Genomic DNA, 16207 nt, shown 5'->3' with positions numbered 1-16207 from the left:
AACCGCTAGCCTGGGGTCTTTAACGTGCACCACGCAGTAGTGATATACGGGAACACACGCCGGTACGATGCTCATCCAGATCGAAACGGGCAGGGGTGGGGATGGAACCCAGGATCCCTTGGATCTGCAGCGCGAGCTTTCGCTCCAAGGTGCTCCGCCGAGCAGGGTGTGCTATGCGCCGAGAGCCACTATCTGAGCGTCGCCTGCTCCTTTGTAACGTCGTCTGCTATTCAACAGCTGTCTTACCTTCACGAACGAGCCCGATCGACTTCGCCTTTCAGAGAGGACAGACGAAATAACTCGAGCGGTACGATGTGTTTTTGTCTAACTAGCAGACGCGCATCAAGGTGCGAAGCCAAAGGACCCACGGGCGAGGTGGCCGACGCGCCGAGGTTTCTTTGCTAACAACCGAGAACGAGGGTGGTTAGCATCCGCAAGTTCCCTCCTTTCGTGTGTGGCGTCGAGCGTATCGCGGAAGTTGTGTCGTATAGACTGGTTAACACCAAGAAGTAATTATTGTTTTTATTTTTGGCGAAATTTTATGGAAACTTATTTTACTATGCCCTGTTATTTAAACAGACGAACACTTGCTCGGGGGTAATCGGATGGAATTCAATTCGGCCTCTGTATTTGCTCAAGCCACTTTTTTCTAAGCTTACTGTCTTAACAGACAGGGATAAAAACACGCTGCTTCCTTCAGTGTAGCGCGCGTGCGGCCCCGGACATCAAAGGGCATCACAGACCTGTTATTGCTCTGTTTCGTGCGGCTAGGAGCCACTTGTGCCTCTAGGAAGGGTGCAAGGTACAGAGAACCACGCGCCTATTTAATGGACTAGAGTCTCGTTCGTTATCGGAATTAACCAGACAAATTACTCCACCAACTAAGAACGAACGTGCACCACCATCCACAGAATCAAGAAAGAGCTCTGAATTCGTCAATCCTCCCAGAAATTTAAAATGCGACACACCGTCATGAATGCGCCCACCACATCCGAAGACGCAGCACGTTTTCATTATTTCCCGGTAACACTGCCCCTTGGACAGCGTCTGATCGGAGCCGACTTCTAAATCACACAGGACAGCAGCGGAGCGTTCCTTTTCTCTTTTTTTTTACCAGCAACCACGCGAAGGATTCACGACTACAGCCACAGCTCCTGCAGCATGTCCGCCATCGCCAACCCCGAGCTATTTACATCCGCCCCCCCCCCCCCCCCCCCGCGAGGAGGCGAGCTTAGCATAACCTCCTCTCCCACCTTCACACATCCTTTCCCATGCGCAGAAGACCGAAATGATTGGCAAGGCTCACTCGGCCCGTCGGAACAGCGATGCAACGATGTTTGTACTTTCAATAAATACCTTTTAGAATGACTCCCTGACATTCAAACCATATAAAACATACGTTAATGTTATTGTTGTTGTTTTTGCGCGCAATGGCAGTATGCCATTGCGCAGAAATTGCGCGAAAAAAAAAAAAAAAACACAATGGCACAAGCCTCTACCAGAATGCACGCCGGGGTATCGGTGCACCACCCCAAATGGATTGCAGTATAGGGTGAAGGCTCGGGCGAGTTGTCCTCCTCTTGTCCTTCGTCTCGTTCGCGCTGTTTTTGATCAGCAATACCCAAATGGAGGTCGCATTTCAATATAGACACCGCGGGGGTCGCGATGCTCGATGACGAAATCCTGGGAATCGCATATCGAATAGGTGTCGTCAACGATGCGATCCTCAACACTTCCTTCATCAAGTTTTGCGCAGGAGAGACGAAGTCAAAACCGTTCGCGTTAGTCCTCGAAATTACGCGTCGAGCTCAGCCGCGTCGCGTTATTCCCACTATAGTGCCAGTAAGCCCGTGTAATGTACGAAACATTCCTAGCCGATGATCGTTGCACGGCCCCTTTAACCAACGGTCCGTTCGTTACCCAAGAGGCGGCATTTGGGAAAGACGAGCGCCCGCGTAACAACACGCTTCCGCGCTCCGGAGAGCGTGCGTGCGAAACAGATACACTTCCGGCCACGAGAAAACACGCTCATTAAAAATTAAAAAAAAAAATAAAGAAAAAAACATATGAAAATCGGAACGGACCCAGTTTTGTTCCACCGCTCCGAGTTCGTGCCGGAATATATACCTGTTGCGCAAAACTCGGAGCCAATAAAATTAATCGCTCGCGCTCGTGTTGTTAAAGCTTGCTCACGAAGCGTACCAGTTCTCACTAACTAAAGTGCCCGTGTGCAAAAACAAAACAAAAAACAAAAAGCGAAAAAGGCAAAAGTAAGGAGGCAAACATTCCATCTTGGGTGTATATTTTAAAGCGTCTGTGCACAAACTGGGAGGGGAACCACGTATAGCACGCGGCTTCCGTCAACAGCGGCCTGAAGGCCCCCCCTCCCCTCCCTCATACGTCACCAGTAGTGAATCCAAGCAGCGCAATACTAGTTTGCGCCAACATTGCCGTCAGAGCGTCTTGGTGCGGCACACAACGAGCGTGACGCAAGCAGGCGGCGACGCCGCATGGGGCGGAGAGCCACCAAAGGTGACGTCACGCGCAGGCCTTGAGTCAAAGGGATTGTCGGCCATTTTAAGGGACCACATAAATCGAGTTCTTAACGTATACGAAGCTAAAATGTCATAGGTGGCCGAAGACGGTGCATCTCGTGTATCGTGTTTGCAAAAGGCTTACGTGGGTAAACAGTTAGATTCGCTAGCTACGGCGGTCGCGTCTGCTAATAAGAAGTTATCCGACTGGCGCATATTCGACAGCGCAGACAAAATGTCCACGTCGTCTGCTTTCAAAGAGTTCTTCTTCAACATTTCACGCGTTATGCGAAATCCCGCTTTGGCAGTATCCAGTCGCTACGCGTAATGTTGGATGCTTTTTAAAGACTTCCACCGCGCATGCCGACTGATCACTTGTGGCAGTCGTCAGTGGCTGGCACGACGCCAATCACGACGAGTACGAGAATGAACCACGTCGCACCTCCACCTAGCAGGTACACCCGCCGGCAATATGAAGGTGAACATCTTACCTGTCTTCTTGCCTATTTTACGGCTCTCTAAAGCTATATTAAATCTCAACGTCTCAAATGTATACGTGGCTTGGGGGTCTAAACTTTGCGTTCTAGCCCTCTCCTGGAACCAGAGCTTGTTCCAAAACTTGCAGGAGCGTCAAAAACAAGAAGAGGGCTGTTCACCTTCATATCGCTCACGGGTGTACGTGAAGGCACCATTCCACCCGCATTGCGCGACCGTGCTACTACTATCGGTTTCGTTTCTTCCCACATTGGGGGCGAAATATACGACTTCTTTTTCCGGTTAGTGTTCAGTATTCAGACTCGCGTGCACTAAAGGTGTTCCGAAACTAAACCCAGCTTCTTGTTGTTGTTGTTGTTTTTGTAGATGAGGGTGATTAAAAATTACCCGCACTCTGGCCGTAGGCGTTATTTTAATCAAAACCCTTACAAACCCAAGCGTGACATGGATGATTGCATAGGCAAAGCCTGATTTTCCGACGATTCGTCAAATCGTTTGTTGTCACTCGTCTATTTGACAGTTCGCGTGAACGCTCATCGGTCGTAGTAGGCCTGACACTTGCGCCTCCTTCCTTGAACTTCTGCATCCGTTCAAACGCACAACTTTGAGACAAACCACTTCCTTCATACCGCGCACCAAATCTTCGACAGATATCGGCACCGTACACACCCTCAGACAAGAGACACAACGACTTGCCCCCCCACCCACACACACACACACACACACACTTGTGCAAGTTACACGCGGGGAAGCCATCGTTTTTTACCCCTTAGTCCCCAACTGAGCTAACTTTAACACGTTGAAACCTACACATCGCTGACTGCAGTAAAAACCTCTTACAAAAAAAAAAAAAAAAGATCGCTGATAAGATTGTACGGCTAACACAAGTTTGAAGATAACCGGAGTGTGTATCATTTTCTTTTAATCACCCTCGTATATGCGTTTCTAAATACAGACAATGTTCTACGTTTTAGATAGCGCAAAGCGCACGAAAGAGCTCAATTAGTCGCTCGCGTTTTGAAGCGCGCAGTTTGCTCGCGAACGTAAACACCAGCTGCGCCGCCTCTTCGCCCATCGCACCTTGTCTGTTTCCTTTCACATTGTCGTTGTTGGTGTTGTTTTCCTTCAAACGTTGCTGCCTGAAATGGCTTCGCAACGGCAGATCACCTGCCAGCTGTTGTGGCAAGCTTTCTGAGCTGTCGCGCCAGGCGGGCATAACCTCAGAGCGCGAAGAATCCATTTTCTTAGCGAAACTGACAGCGCCATCGCAACAATAATGTAGGGTGGCTATACAGCAGATCTTACGCTGCAAAACGCGCCGGTAAAGTCGACACTTTCAGCGAATAAAGGTGGTGTATTTTAGCTGACGGAAATTGAAGGCATCGCTCTTTTTCTGCGCAGAATGAAACCTATAGGGAGTATCCACTGGACGTCATATTTGTGGGTGCTGTTTAGAGCGCATGCTCAGAACGAGTCCACATTAATAGGCTGCTAAAACCGGCACTTTTGATGGTGCGGAATGCGCGTTGCAAAAGATCTGTGGAAGCTGTTGTTGTTCTTGAAGACGTTTATTGATAGGTGAAAATTTCACCAGTCAATTTGTTGGAGCAAGTTTAAAAATGGATGGATAGGCAGGACATTGGCAATTTACAAGTAATAGTATAGCTGTGGTCCCGCCACTTGGAGTATAGACCCCCTAGATATGAATGTCCAAGCCGGTCTCACTCAGAAATCCGAGCAGACTGGACAGGACCGCGACACGCATGTCTTTTTCTCCCACTGGTTTACACCAGGCTTCGAAGCACGTAGGGCGGTGTTGTTGTTCTAGCGTGTTCAGGGCTTTCGTCCTTTCTTCATTAAAAATCGGACAGTGCCAGATCAGATGACATTCGTCACACTTGACGTCTCGATTTCTGCAGTAGATGCAGCCTTCGGAGCAGGCTTCTTCTTCTTTCCTTTGCTTCTTTGACAATATCTGTGGAAGCTCGCCATCAGCACGCGCTCAGCATTCGCGCACACAGCTATGGCCGCCAGTGAATACACCCTATACAAGCTTGCCAGGGTCAACGGCGGGAGGGTTCGCAGGCGACCGAATTAGCGAAGCTGTAGAGAGCCTCGATTGTGGAGAGGGTTCATCTCTAAACACGGTGTGCGTTTGCATTTTAATGGAGCATCCCTCCCAGACTTATACGTAACTTAAATACTCTACTCAAGTTACTGTATCTTAAATGCTTTTGTGAGTAACTTCGTATCTTGCAAATACTTTCGAACTTCAGTATTTAGTACTTAAATATTTTTTTCTAGTAACTTGTGCTCATTTTAAAGTTACTTTTAAGTTACTTTCTATTTTTTTTTTTGTTGTTTTCTTTAGAGGCGGGAAGCTTGGAAAATACTGAACTCCAGTTATTTCGGCTAGGCGCCCTGCCATTGCAGATACATTTCGTGCCAGGTAATACAGTGCACTTCCGTGCTTCCGCTGAAAGAGGTGACACGGAGAAGCAGGTGTCGCAGCCTCAAGCCGTGCGGACGTGTGTCGTTGTCTTCTAACTGGGCAAAACGTCAGAGCACATTTTCTTACAATTTGTTTGTGGCCAAGCCCAAGAGCAACAGAGATTCCAAAACAGAAAAAAATGCGGGAGAAAGCATAAAGGCCCGTTCACACTCTTGCGACTGCTTGCGACCTCTTAAACCTGGGTTCCTTAAAACTTCTTAAACCAGAGAACACACTGGCGCCATCTATTGGGAAGCAGTGTAAACTCGGCGGTCCGGCATATTTTTTTTTATTTCTCGTGCAATATCCTTTTTTTTTTTTTTTTTTTTTGGCTCGAAAAACTGTTTTCAATGTTATAAACGAGCCTTTCTATGGGTATTACGCCCATTTGACCTCGGAAATCCCGCAAAACCTTCGCTTTTGTGAAATGCAGTTCTAGGGTCACCGCATAGATGGCGCCACAATGTCAGTGTGTTCCCTCATTCTAGAAACATTTAAGAAGTTGTAAGAGATCTCGTCTCTGTCAGTCGTACTCGGTCGCAAGAGTGTGAACGGGCCTTAAGATGTGTACAAGGCTACAAGTCAGAGGGAGGGCACTTGTGTCGGAGATTCTACAAGTTTCTCGTAAGAGTCGACAGTAAACCGGAGTTTTTTTTTTTTTTATGTTATGGAGTGAAAGTATATAAAAGAAAGCCTTCCAGCTTCAGAAATGCCTTTGCATCCACATGCAGTCGCACATACCGCTCGTTCGTTTCACTAGACTCTCATCGCACACAAGACTCTTAAGACGCAACTACACGGCTCCAATCTGGCGGCTCATTGCTCGCGGCGTACGCAGCATTAGCGAGTTTTAGTAGACCGTGTTTCCCGCTCCGCTAACCCTCCGCTACGTAGAAACCGCCACTGCGCCTGCGTGCCGATGGCCTTGGCTGTAGAGTTCCGGGTAGCCGAGGGGCTTAGCAGAGGGGGAAACACGGTCTACCAAAACTCCCTAATGGAGAAAATCAGGTGACCTGACCTAATCACGATGGCCTTGGCTGTAGAGTTCCGTGTAGCGGAGGGGCTTAGCGGAGGGGGAAACGCAGTCTACTAAAACTCGCTATTGTCTTCGGTAGCACGAATGACCGCCGGCGCCCACCACGATGGCGCCCTCTCTCCCCTGGCCTGGACTCCCCGACTGCACGGCACCGCCAGTGCACTGACGGGGGAAGCGGAAATGAACATCGGACACAAGGGAAGCGTCGGAGGCGAGCCTCTGTGTAGAAACTCCCTCCGCAGGCGAACGGGCCCCGCGCTGCCCTCGCCTATGTCCTCGCCATAGCGGGGGTATAAAAGAAAAGCTTTTTTTTTTGTTTTCTTGTTTCATTTGTAGTTATTTGGGACCTCCTAGAAGCGTCAGTGGCAGCCAAAGTCTCGCTAAGAGATTTCCAGGAGATTCCATGGTAGCTGGGAGGAAGAATTTTTTCTGACTTCGGTTGTGCTTGACAATGAATTGCAGAGAAAATTGTAACTTCAAAGTATCTTTAAAGTAATTAGTTACTTTTTTAAGTATTTTGTACTTTACTCAATTACTTTACAAATTTGAGTATTTAGTACTCTACTCAGTTACTATTTTTCGCGGTACTCAGTAACTTAGCTTAAATACTTTTAGTGAGTATCTTGTGCAAGCCTCTTCCCGCGGAGATTGGTCGCAAGTGCGCATGCGCTGCTGCGTCTTCGCGTGGCAAGGAGGATTGCAGGCGGAAAGGCAGACACGTTTGCAGACGAACAACGCTTTCGGCACTTCCTCGCGGGCCCCACTGCAAACGCGGCCCATAACTCACGTGACCCGATCGAGAGGTTGGAAACTCTCCGTAATACGAGCTCTCTAAGCGATGCATGCAACGTGTGGCGCCATCTCCCGTTAGACGCAGCGAGCAGACAACAGGAAGCCTCATCTGCTTCTTTTTTTTAATTATTCTTATTTAAACCGGAGACGAAATAAAGACAAGGAGGCAAACGCTGGCGTCTGAATCGTCTCAACGAACCCACATTATGAGACGTGTGTGGTCGTCCCTTTCTCATCGTTCGCTCGTATCCGGTTTAAATTAGGTGTAACCTTAATCAGCTCGTCCGTTTATTAACTTTGTCTTCAATCATCATTCCCGACGAAGGCCTCAAATCCGCCCTTGTCAGTATTTATTCTGCCTCGCGACACGTGTTTTTGTCTCTTACTTGTCGTCCCTTCATCTCCCGTTTAAATTACGCGCATCTTTAACCGGCTATCCTGTTTGTTAGCTTTGTTTTTAATCACCCTTTGTATCGTGTTGTCACTGGGACGTGTCCGAATCAGGCAAGTGTCCGGGTTACAGAAGTGTCTCGTCGGTTTCAAACGTGAGCGAGTTCCGAATGTCCCCTCCGTTGCAGAAGTGTCCGAGTTAAGCAAGTGTCCGAGCATCCTGGAACGCTCGCTATATATTTCAGCTTTCAGCGGATCTGTCCGACATCAGGTGTCCCAGTTTCAGAGGTGTCCGAGTTAATATGTTTTATTTCATTTTATTTAATTATATATTTGCTCCACAGAACAATTGTGTGTGTATGTGTGTGTGCGTGTCTGTGTATGTGTGTGTGCGTGCGTGCGTGCGTGTGTATGTGTGCGTGCGTGTGCGTGTGTATGTGTGCGTCCGTGCGTGCGTGTGCGTGCATGCGTGTGAATGTGTGCGTGTGTGTGTGTGCGCGCGTGTGCGTGTGCGTGTGCGTGTGTGTACTACTTGCGTTCCAAAAAAAAGCTGGTATGAAACCCACCCTCTGCAAAAAATGCCGCACGGCGATGCTGGTTTATTTTTTTTTTCTGTAAATAAAAAAAAAAACAAAAAAAAAACATTTGCGACCGCTTACGACCGCGCGCCTCAAAACATCTTGTGATCCCTTACGATGAAAGAACGCACTGGCGCCATCTATCGAATAGCCGTGGAACACTTGGCATTTCCGCATACGTATTCTTTGTAGAGCGCAGCTCTTAGGCGCCCGTTTCCGGGTTTCTCGGCGTCGGCGTAACCGTGCTAAATTTAGCGGGAAAATTTACGTCACGTAACCTCAACACCAATTCAATTCCCCGCTATTTTTTTAGCGGGGAACTGAAATGGTTTTGAGGTTACGTGACATGAATTTTCCCGCTAAATCTAGCGGAGAAACTGAATTTGTTCACAGGTGACATGACAGCAAGCCATGTGACGTCATTTCGCCCGTTAAATATAGCGGGGAAACTGAACTGGTGTGGAGGTCACGTGGCGTCAATTTTTCAGCCATATTTAGCGGGGAAACCGTGGGAGGAGGGAAGGGTACGGAGGAGGGGGAGGGCGAAAGGAGGAGGATATGAGGGAGATGAAAGAAAGAGGGAGAGGAGGAGAGGATATACGGAGGAGGAGGAGGGGCATACCGTCCCCTCCGTACCCTTCCCTCATTCTCAAGAACTGCGCTCTAATTTCGCATTACAGGGATTTGTAAACGTCTTTCTTTTTTCTTTCCAGCCATCATTTTTTTTGGTTGGCTCCAAAAGCTTTTGACAATGTTATAAACGACCAGTTCTCATATACAGTAAGTACATTTGATCTCGCGCATGCCGCAAACCCTTGTGAAATGCAGTTGCAGGGTCACCTCATAGATGGCGCCAGCGTGCCAGTGTATGTTATCTCGTCGTAAGAGATCACAAGGTCGTCAGCAAACGCAAGCGTGTGAAAGGGCCTTGAGGAGTCCCAATGTCGGAGGCGTCCGAATTCCGGAAGGGCCCGAGTTCCATCTAGAGCGAGTGGCAAGACTGTCCGAGCCCCCACATGGAGCGGGACCCACGAGCTCACCCTGACGCCCATGGAGCTGACGGCCTCCTCGAAGCGGTCTTCGTCCGCGTGCATCAGCTTCTCCACGGCCGACCACTCCAGGCCCGGACCGGACATCTGCGACGAACAAGAGACACGCTATGGTACAGGCCCGACGTATACAGTGTTGTCTCGCTCACACGGACCGCTATATAGACGCTTTACACACGCGCCAAATTACAGCCGTCATTGCTGACGTTCTCTTGTCTTACCGAGATGCCGACCAAGTGAAACGGTAGTTGACGATCCTCTACAAAGGCGGATGCTTTAGAAAAGGACACAGTCGAATCTAACATGGCAATAACCTGGCCTGCTATGGTAATGATGAGGTGAAATAAACGGAATAAGAGGAGACAAAAACTGAAGGTCAGTTATGGCGGCGTCCATGCACAGCTGCTGCAAAGCGTCTATATAGGCAACATTTTCGGGGGTCGAACTGCGTAAAAACACGCCTTTTGGTCTCGCTGTTATAGACAACTCACGTTAGGAACGACATTTCGGGGACGGAGGTGCTCATATTAACGGGACCTCCCCGTATGCCCTTCCAGCAAACATACAAGTACACACACCTTACAACAAGAAACGGGGCACAGCAAAGCCTGTCAACACCCTTTATGGGCTAGCTCGCCTATACATGCACGCAGACAAACCTCACAGCAAAGGGCAGAGCACACGTTACAGACTCGTCCATTGACAGACGACACAAGCGCACACTTACTCACAGACAGACACAAACACTAAGAAACACACAAACACCTCACCTGTCATAACAAAAAATGGGGGGAGGAAAGGGCAGGTAGAAAGCTCCTGCTCTACACTCATTCAACCACTCCCACTCGCTCATTCTATCACTGTCTTCACTTCATTTATTGTGACTCACACATCTTAACACAACAAAAGGGGGGAGGGGGGGGGGGCACGCTATAGGGAGTATTCAGTGGTTGACATAGCTGTGTTGGCTGTGTACGCGACTGTTGAGTGCGTTCTGACGACGAGCTTGCACAGTTAGTTTGCGATGGGAATTCTGCACCATCAAGATTACCGTTCTTAGCAGCCTAAAGGGCGATTCACACACTTCCGCGAGCTCGACCGACTGCGACTGCTCAGTGCGGCGGTAATCTTTTCACGGGTTGCTATGGCAACGGGGTTTTAAGCCGCTTACAACCGCCCCGTTGCCATATCAACCCGCAAAATGGTTAACGTCGCAAGCCGTTGCAATCGCACTCGAAAGGAATCATGCAAGTATATGAGCCAGACATACTATTGTCAGCTCGTTTTAAACATGCGCTCTAAACTGTGCACTCAAATATGGCGTTCAGTGAATACCCCCTACACAACGCGTACAGAGGCAATGTTGTACAGAAGGGCGACGCAGTTCAATCTCTCATTAAAACTACTGTCGAGACCGGTTATAAGGAAATCAACGGGAATCGGAAATCACTTCGCTATAACCGCCATTTCGTTATAACTGATTTCGGTTATAACGAAGCGCAAAAGGGAATGGAAAATCGCGATCGCTTCGCTATATCCGCTATTTCGTTATAACCGACTTCGGTTATAGCGAAGTGCAAAAGGGAATGGGTAATCGCGATTGCTTCGCTATATCCGCTATTTCATTATAACCGACTTCGGTTATAGCGGAGTGCAAAAGGGAATGGCTAATCGCGATCGCTTCGCTATATCCGCTATTTCGTTATAACCGACTTCGGTTATTGCGAAGTGCAAAAGGGATGGGTAATCGTGATCGCTTCGCAATATCCGCTATTTCGTTATAACCGACTTCGTTATAACCGGTCTCGACTATAGTTTGTGACAGGTTCCAGTAGATGCTTCACCGCGCTCTGGTTGCGCGTGCGACAAAATGTTCTCAAAGGCAGGAAGTTCGCGCTCGAGGCGGAGCATCTACTTGGTTCTTAACCTGCCATTAACTATAGTTGAACCTCGGATTCAGTGCATCAACATAAGCGGTAAACGTTTAGATTTTTCTCTCACTTCCTCGCGCGACTAAAATGCAAAACAAAAACCGCAAAACCGCCAATGTCGTCCTTTTTTTTTTTTTGCTGAATGTGACGCGCAGTGCTCATATCCTCTCTACGCGCGCAGATTACAAAACACACGCACACCTCGCGGAAAAAAAACGAACAGACATAGGATGGATAATTATACGATGATTTGCGATCAAACGTCTGCTCCACAAGAAAACCAACGCAACTGCGAGAGCAGACCGTTATGCTCCCTGTGCATATACGCCGCGTTAGATGATGCAGGATTTCCGCGGGAAGTTACGCAAACTCGCACACTGTGGGTACAAGTTTTTCCAGCCATTAGCGCAGACTCCTACCTCGGGGCCAGTATGGGGCGCGTGAAAATAAATAAACATAGTGGCAGGACATAGTGGTAGGAACCGTTAACTCCTTTGTTCGTTTATTTTTTTTTTTTTTTTTGACGGTACACCTCGCTCGTTGTCCCTTCATATAGTATACTCGAGCAAAATTTCCATCGTACACAAAGTGACACTGATCGCGCGAACAAAACATCGTGACGTCATGATCTAACGTGATGGATCTCCGTGACGGTTCTTCACGCCGGTTCCTCGTGGCGGTTCTTCGTGAAACTTTTCTGAAATGATTCGGCCGATAAAAGCACGGTCTGTGTTAAAATTTAGCCGAACTCGTTGGGGTTATACTCAAGCTTCTTTTTGTACGCTGCGCATTTAATTTTTGTTTAATCTTCATTGGCAGTACCCCCGAACAGTCTGAAGCCCGTGCAAATGCAGATCGAGAGATTTGACATAATCATTAAACCTACAGCACAGCCCGGCTCCGTCCAATCGAGATGTTTTTTCAGAAATATCCCCCTTTACCGTAGAGTACGTGTGTCTGTGTGTGTGTGCGTGTGTATGTGCGCGTGCGAGCGTGTGCATGCGTGCGTGCGTGCGTGTGCGTGTGTGTTTTCGTACGTTTCTCAAGCTCGCGGCTGCGCTGCGGCAAAGCGAGACACACAGGGTCGCAATGTCTGTACTCCGCGGGTGTCGCTTCTCCTCTGCACACGGGTGCGCAGTGAAAAGCGCACTCAACGGAGCCATCTAAACCGCCTCAACTAACAATACGAACTATTGTGAAATTTCCCAGCGTCGTCAACACTGGATACGAAGATCAAATAGTGTGTAATTCGAAGTGACAGTCGAAATTTTAGAAAATTTGCGCGAGTCAACCCTATGGTTAATCGTGAAACTTTGGGTATGCGGGAAAACATCATTTTGCTCTCTGCCCAGCATTGGGAGACGCTCACGCTTTGATCACGACTGTCTATAGTTCTTGTCCCCCCTTTTCTATATTATTTTACTCGTTCCAAACAGTCTTGTGTAAGTCACTTTCAAAAAGCAACTCGTTACATGTTACAGCTGATTTCAGAAAAAAAAGTAGCGAAGTTACCGTCACAGTTACTGCAAGGAAAGGGTAACTCGTTAATTACAGTTACCTTTAAGAAGTAACCGCGCTACATTTCAGTTATTTATCCATAACAAAATAAAAATTAAAGAAAAGCATTTTAAAAAAACCGCTCGCTGACGGTTGCGTTGGGTACATAGAGCCCCTGGACATATTTCACATCGTCCCCGGCAAACCAGGAACAAACGTTGCGAAAATAGCACAAAGTTTTGCTTCGACTGTTGACACCAAGCCGGGGTTGTGGCGCTAATCAAAATACGAAACATGCCCAGTGCCCTCCGCATTTCACGGTTGATTCACGCAACAAAAAAAATAAGAGCGGAAAAAAAAAAAAAGAAAAAGAAGGCAACATCATAGTGTGTTTAGATAGGTGTTGAGTCACAAAGTACAAGCGCGTGCCTAAAGATAACTACATCCTCTTTTTCATCAAATCTACACGCGGCTACATTCGGGTCGTGACTCGCGAGAAAAAAACGTATTCACAAATTTGTGCAAGGCCAACTCGACACTCGAAATGTCGGAACACATAATTTGGAAAGGGAAAGGAATAGCTAGACTGCACTCGTTCAACGATAATTTTTTTATCGAGAAACTGAAAAGTAACGACCGAAGTAACGTCGTTACTTTAAGAAAATGTAATATAACTACAGTCACGAGCTACCTGATTTTTTTTTTTTTTTTTAAAGTAGCTAAGTTACATTAACTCATTACTATACCCATGACTGGTTCCAAGTTTTAATGCGTTCCTGTTGTTCTTTTCCATCCCGCATACCAGGTTTGCTAACTACGTGGCCGTGGACGAAGGTAAGCCAATCACGTCTCTAAGGCGGTATTGGTCAACTTCACTACACGGCGGGCCCCTTATCGCAATCTCCCGAATTCCGACGAGGCAAAAAGTTGTGGCAACCCGCGCAGCCAATCAGCGTCGCGATGTTGGCGGTGTCGAGGTCAACAGACACGCGGCGAACGGCGGCGCAAGGGCCCATAACGAACGCGCGCCGTCCACTCAGCCGGACCTCGGCAAACTACGAGCGGAGTGCCTAGAGAGTGCAGAGTGGTCCCAACTGCTCCATCGAGGTCACGTGGTTTAAGCCGCAGTCAACCTGCTCACACACATCCTTGATACGACGTATTCGCAGTGTGACTTTATGGGTCGCGTTAAAAGTACGAGCTGCGAGATGGGGACGAAGGCGTTGATCGTCCGCAAGCGTCTCTGCCCGCTCTTCTCATCGCGAATACTCCACGCATGCGCACTCGCGATCAACTTGCGCGGGAGGCGTCCTCCGACAATTCACAAGGGGCAAACGCTCTCCGTGGTTTCAGTCGCTCCCTCTCTTACATCTAGGCTCCCTGCGGAGGAACGGTGGCAAGCGGCAGCAAGCAAGCGACCCGGTTGTTATTGCGCGAGCGCCGGCTGCCATACCTCGGAGGCCGAATAAACGGGGGCCCGGCACCGACGGTGACTTATTGGGTCAGCGTATTTCGCGCGCGAATAACCCTCCTTCGCGCAAGCCCTGTCAATCGATCAAGCCGGTCGTTTACGGAGACGGAACACGATCGTACGCCAACAAAAACAAGGATTAACCAGTAAGATTGTATTCGGTCCGAGTAATTAGAAAGAGAGGGGCGATACCGACGATTGCAAGGCGGGCGACTGGCCGCCGCCAACTCTCTGCTCGCGAGGACACTGCCCGTGCAAATGCAAGCTTGCTAAAGTTACGCTCACGCGGACGCTGCACGTGCTCGCACACTTGGGGCACGCGTTTGCAAGCATGGCGTCGAGACTGGTGCCCCAAGCGTGCAAGCGCGTGCAGCACGCGCGTGAAGATAGCTTCGGCGTGCCTGCAATTTCGCGTGCTTACTCGCACGAGGAACGTGGCGGCCGTCAGAGCCGCCCTGTTGGCAATCGTCTATAACCAACGTTACTTTTTCTATCACTTATAATTTGTCTCGTACTTGGTCATGGCCTCCTATATACTGACAAAGCCTGGCAGATCGCCATGAGAAGCGGCCGCCAAAATGAAAAAGGTAGAACGGCAGACAACGGATGAGAGGAGAGCCACGTGACTGGCGCCCCGCTGCGGCGAGACGCCGAAACACACTTCTCCCGAGCGAACAAGTGTGTTTCGGGTTCCTCGCCGCAGCAAGAGCTGTGCGCTGACGTCCAGGTTCCCCGAGAAATGGCTCTTTGATGCTCTGTGATACCAGATCCTCGCGCTCCAAATCTGCGACCGCGGGCACTCTATGGCTGTGTTCCAAATGTTACCCAAATGGATACGAGTTACTCCGGCGGCCGTGTCACGTGGTAACACAGATCCAACTTTAAGCGCTGAACGCGGGTAGGTTTTGGAACGTCAAGTTGCCAAACCCTTACGCTGGACTAAGATCGAGTAATCTTGGAACACGGCCTATGGCTCCGTCGCGTCGAACTTGCAGGCTGATGACATCCTGTACGACGCCGACAACGCTGCCGGTACGCGACTGTGGATTCACATCGCAGCTCATTTGCGAGTGATCTCGCGAGACGCATAATGAATCCACGCGCTGTTACCAGTAAAGCCCCGTTCACACTCTTGCGACCGAGTAAGACCGAGAGAGACGAGACCGGTTTTCAAGCCCTATGCGACTTCTTCGGACCGGATGCGATGCAGCACAACTGGTCCTATAGAGATCGCAAGAGGCTTAAAAACCGGTTTGGTCTCTCTCGGTCTTACTCGGTCGCAAGAGTGTGAACGGGCATTAACTTTGACAGCTATGTTCTCCACTGGGAGTGGGAGCGCGTGGACGAGAAGGCAGCGGGCGGGGGGCGCTGAGGGCGTTCCGGACGATTCCATTCTGCCTTGAGGGGATGACAGCCCAGAATTGGGAAGTAATCCGTTACAAGTAACGGAGTAGTTGAAATCAGTTACTTTTTTTAGTAATTTTATAACTGCCACGTTACTTTTTTTTACGGCAGTAATTTGTAACGTAATTTCGTTAGACATAATGGTAACGGATCACTTAAATCACTCGTTATCTTTTTTTATTATTATTATTACAAATAGGATCATAGTACAGCAACTAGAGCAATATGAACGGGCAAATCAGCAACATAAAGATAGCGAGTCAACAAAATAGAAAACACGGTGAAGAGGAGAAGAACTGAAAAGAAAACGCCACTTTTTGTGTGACCGGTCACTAGAACCACCAGAAAAAACGGGCAAAATTTGCATCTACAAATAGACCAAAAAAACAAAGACCAACAAGACACAAGGCCGAGTTGGTGTTGTCCTTCTGATCCCGTAGCGGAGGCAGACGCTGCTTCTGAGCATGCGCACCGCTAGCTATGTCTCCAGAATTCCGAAGATCATTTCCGGTTGCCGTAAGCAAGCGGGATGGTGGGTG

General features: G+C 48.8%; 1 protein-coding gene across 1 annotated transcript in view; it reads right to left on the bottom strand.

The window, feature by feature from the left end:
* The window catches only part of LOC120836317, a 122579-nt gene that overhangs the window by 43331 nt on the left and 63041 nt on the right, over positions 1 to 16207 (bottom strand). The window contains exon 2 of the mRNA XM_040215764.2: positions 9357 to 9452. Coding sequence (XP_040071698.2) covers positions 9357 to 9452 — 96 coding nt within the window. The remainder of the gene's footprint in view (positions 1 to 9356; positions 9453 to 16207) is intronic.

The sequence above is a fragment of the Ixodes scapularis genome, unplaced genomic scaffold (assembly GCF_016920785.2).
Source record: "Ixodes scapularis isolate PalLabHiFi unplaced genomic scaffold, ASM1692078v2 PGA_scaffold8__174_contigs__length_109621045, whole genome shotgun sequence".
NCBI classification, from domain to species: Eukaryota; Metazoa; Arthropoda; class Arachnida; order Ixodida; family Ixodidae; genus Ixodes; species Ixodes scapularis.
Note: the sequence above shows the minus strand (reverse complement) of the source record. Positions and strands in the feature narration are given on the sequence as shown.